This window comes from Lipotes vexillifer, unplaced genomic scaffold (assembly GCF_000442215.2).
Source record: "Lipotes vexillifer unplaced genomic scaffold, Lipotes_vexillifer_v1.1 scaffold308, whole genome shotgun sequence".
Taxonomy (NCBI): Eukaryota; Metazoa; Chordata; class Mammalia; order Artiodactyla; family Lipotidae; genus Lipotes; species Lipotes vexillifer.
In genome coordinates, this window is record NW_006792985.1 from 3,180,314 (window position 1) to 3,182,917 (window position 2,604).

At 58.2% G+C, this 2,604-nt stretch overlaps 1 protein-coding gene across 1 annotated transcript in view; it reads right to left on the minus strand.

The window, feature by feature from the left end:
• Window positions 1-2,604, minus strand: part of LOC103082082 (L-gulonolactone oxidase) — a 30,309-nt gene that overhangs the window by 24,506 nt on the left and 3,199 nt on the right. The window contains exons 3-4 of the mRNA XM_007466162.1: window positions 1,726-1,851; window positions 352-446 (exon numbers count right to left, since the gene is read on the minus strand). Coding sequence (XP_007466224.1) covers window positions 352-446; window positions 1,726-1,851 — 221 coding nt within the window. The remainder of the gene's footprint in view (window positions 1-351; window positions 447-1,725; window positions 1,852-2,604) is intronic.

The window sequence follows — 2,604 nt, forward strand, 5'->3', positions numbered from 1 at the left end:
CCCGCGTCTCCTGCATCGGCAGGCGGACTCTCAAGCACTGCGCCACCAGGGAAGCCCCATATAGTTTTATTGCAAGTTTTAAGAAAGGCTTAATGCATGGTTTTCCCATCGCTGTACTAGACTTTTTTTAATGCTAGCCTGTTTCTTTCTATTTTCACACAATAGCCCCTGAACACAGGGGATGGGGAGATGGGTACTCTGTGGGGGAGGAACAGGGGTCCAGAGAAACAGGTGCATCCTAAGAAGTGCTTCTCTCTGGCTCCTGACAGATGCTTGAGTGTCCAGCCAAGGCCAGGGCAGGGAGCAGGGGCCATCACTGGCCCACCTGGGAATCAGGGAGGTGGCTCTTACTTGGACAAGGCCAGGCCGTGCTTGTCCAGCTGTGGGTGCAAGTCAGCCAGGAGGATGCCGGCCTCCACAGTCACCTGCTTCTTCTCCGTGTCCACCTGCAAGAGACCAGCAGAGATTGGGATGAGCTAGGCCGTCGCTCAGTCCTTGTCCTGCAGTCCCGCAGGGCTGTGAGTACAAGCATGTCTCCCGCTGCAGGCAGCCAAAGGGGTGCAGGCAGAGCCCTAGAATGCTGAGGCTTTGGGACTATTCTGCGTAACCCTTCTTTTCACAGGGGAAAGAAATAAGAAGCAGGGAAGAGAAGGGATTTGCCCAAGTCACTGCGGGACTGGGAGAACTGTGCTGTGTCCTGAGACCCACCGCCCCCAACCGTGGCTGCCCCGGGGGCTGGGGGACGAGAAGTCTGCCTCCATTTCACAGCGAGGAGACTGAAGTTCAGGGACTTGAAGTCACTTGCCCAAGGTCATGCAAACATCGGTGGCGGAACCGAGATGAGAATCCCATCTGTGTGACTCCAAAACACACATTCCATTGACCCCGAGCCCAGAGCCTGGCAAAATCAATTACTGGAGCACAGTCCCCACTAATTAGCGATCAGAGTTAATTTCTGCCATGACTGATGTCTTGACTGGAACATTTTCTATGGGGTGGTGACCGTCAGCCTGAGCAAACCAGGAAATAAATAGTAGAGAGAAACCCAGAACCTCTGCTAGCAGGGCTGGAGGGGAGGGTACCTGGCAAAAATTACAGCTCAGGGGAGCTGGCCCCGTCAGGTCAGGTGAGAACAGGAGCCCTCCTAACGGGCGGCACGCCTGCCAGTACTCTCACTCCCAGGCAGGCACCTGAGGTGGTGGTGGTGGGGCCTGAATTCATGGCTGAATTGCATGGACAGTATCCTAGCACAGGGCTGCTGTCAGACCCCTGAGTCTGTGGCCCGCTCAGCTGCTGATCGGCTGTGTGAGACCTTAGGCAAATCACTCTCCCTCTCTGATCTTCAGTCTCCCCATACGTAAAACAAGTTAAGTGCAAAGCCTTCTGGATTTGTCATTGTGAGTCCACCTCTGGGGGCCTGACTTGCCATTCTTGTTCTAGAGAAGTGGAGAGGAGGCTCTGGCCAGAGGGGAGGAAGGACATCCTCTCCGCGGCCACAAGGGGGCGCAGAGACCAGACGAGAGGCCTGAGCAAGCCCAGGCAGGACCCCGGGGAGGGGTGATCACCGGGGACCAGGAATTGGGGGGTCACTTTGGGACTCAGAGGTGGGGAGGGGATAAGGCCCAAGGGAAAAGGCTAAGGAGTCTCCGCCTGGACTCTGAGACGGAGACCACGGCTGCCCGGCATGGGGCCCAGCAGAGGTGGGGAGCCCAGGGCTCTGAGTACCTTGAGGACGCGGTTCATCTTGCCCATGTGGATCATGAAGCCGTCGGTGCAGGCGATGTCTGAAGGTGAGTGGCCACCGCCCACCACCTTCACCCGCTTGTTCTGCTGCCTGGCCAGGGCCAGCACCTGCTGAGGCAACGCCTGCGTCAGCCCCGGCCCAGGCCTTTCCCTGTGAGGCCGCGGGGCCGCCCAGGCTCTGGGCCCCCAGCCCCGCAAGGCCCTGCCTGGCTGGAGGCCGCTGTGCAGGCCACTCCGGGAAAGAGCCAGAGAGACGGGCCGGGAAGCGAGCGGGAGGGAGAACCAAGGAAGCACCCCAAAGTGGGGCTCCTGGGCGTGCTCCCTGAGGCAGCTGGCAAACCTGATCACATTCTTCTCCTGGGCAAAACCTTTCAAAGGCCCCCGGCACCTTCAGAAGAAGGCCCGTCTCCTCGTGTTGGCCCACATGGGCCTCAGCTGCCTCCCAGGGTGGATGAAGGCTCCGGGGGCAGGGGCGGTGGCTTAATTTGACACCGTAGCCCCCGCCCCCGCCCCGTGTCTACCCGGGCCTGATGGGAATAGGCCGTCTCTAGTGATCTTGAATGAATAAAGAAATGAATGCATGGTGTCACTCAAAGGAATCCATACTCTTTCACCCTTGTGTCTGGGCGTGGAACACCAGTCTCAGGATTTATACCTCGAGGGGTTCCAAGGTCAAGGAAGATTGGGAAATGCTCCATAGCACTTGTCTTCCACGCCCACCCCCATGCTTGAAGCACGTTTAAGGCTGCAGGTTCTACTGAATGTCGATACAATGAAGACATCTGTTTAACACCATCTCCCTCGCACTCCCTTGACCACACAACTGTTTTTATTCCCCCCCCCCCCCCCCCCCCCCCCCCC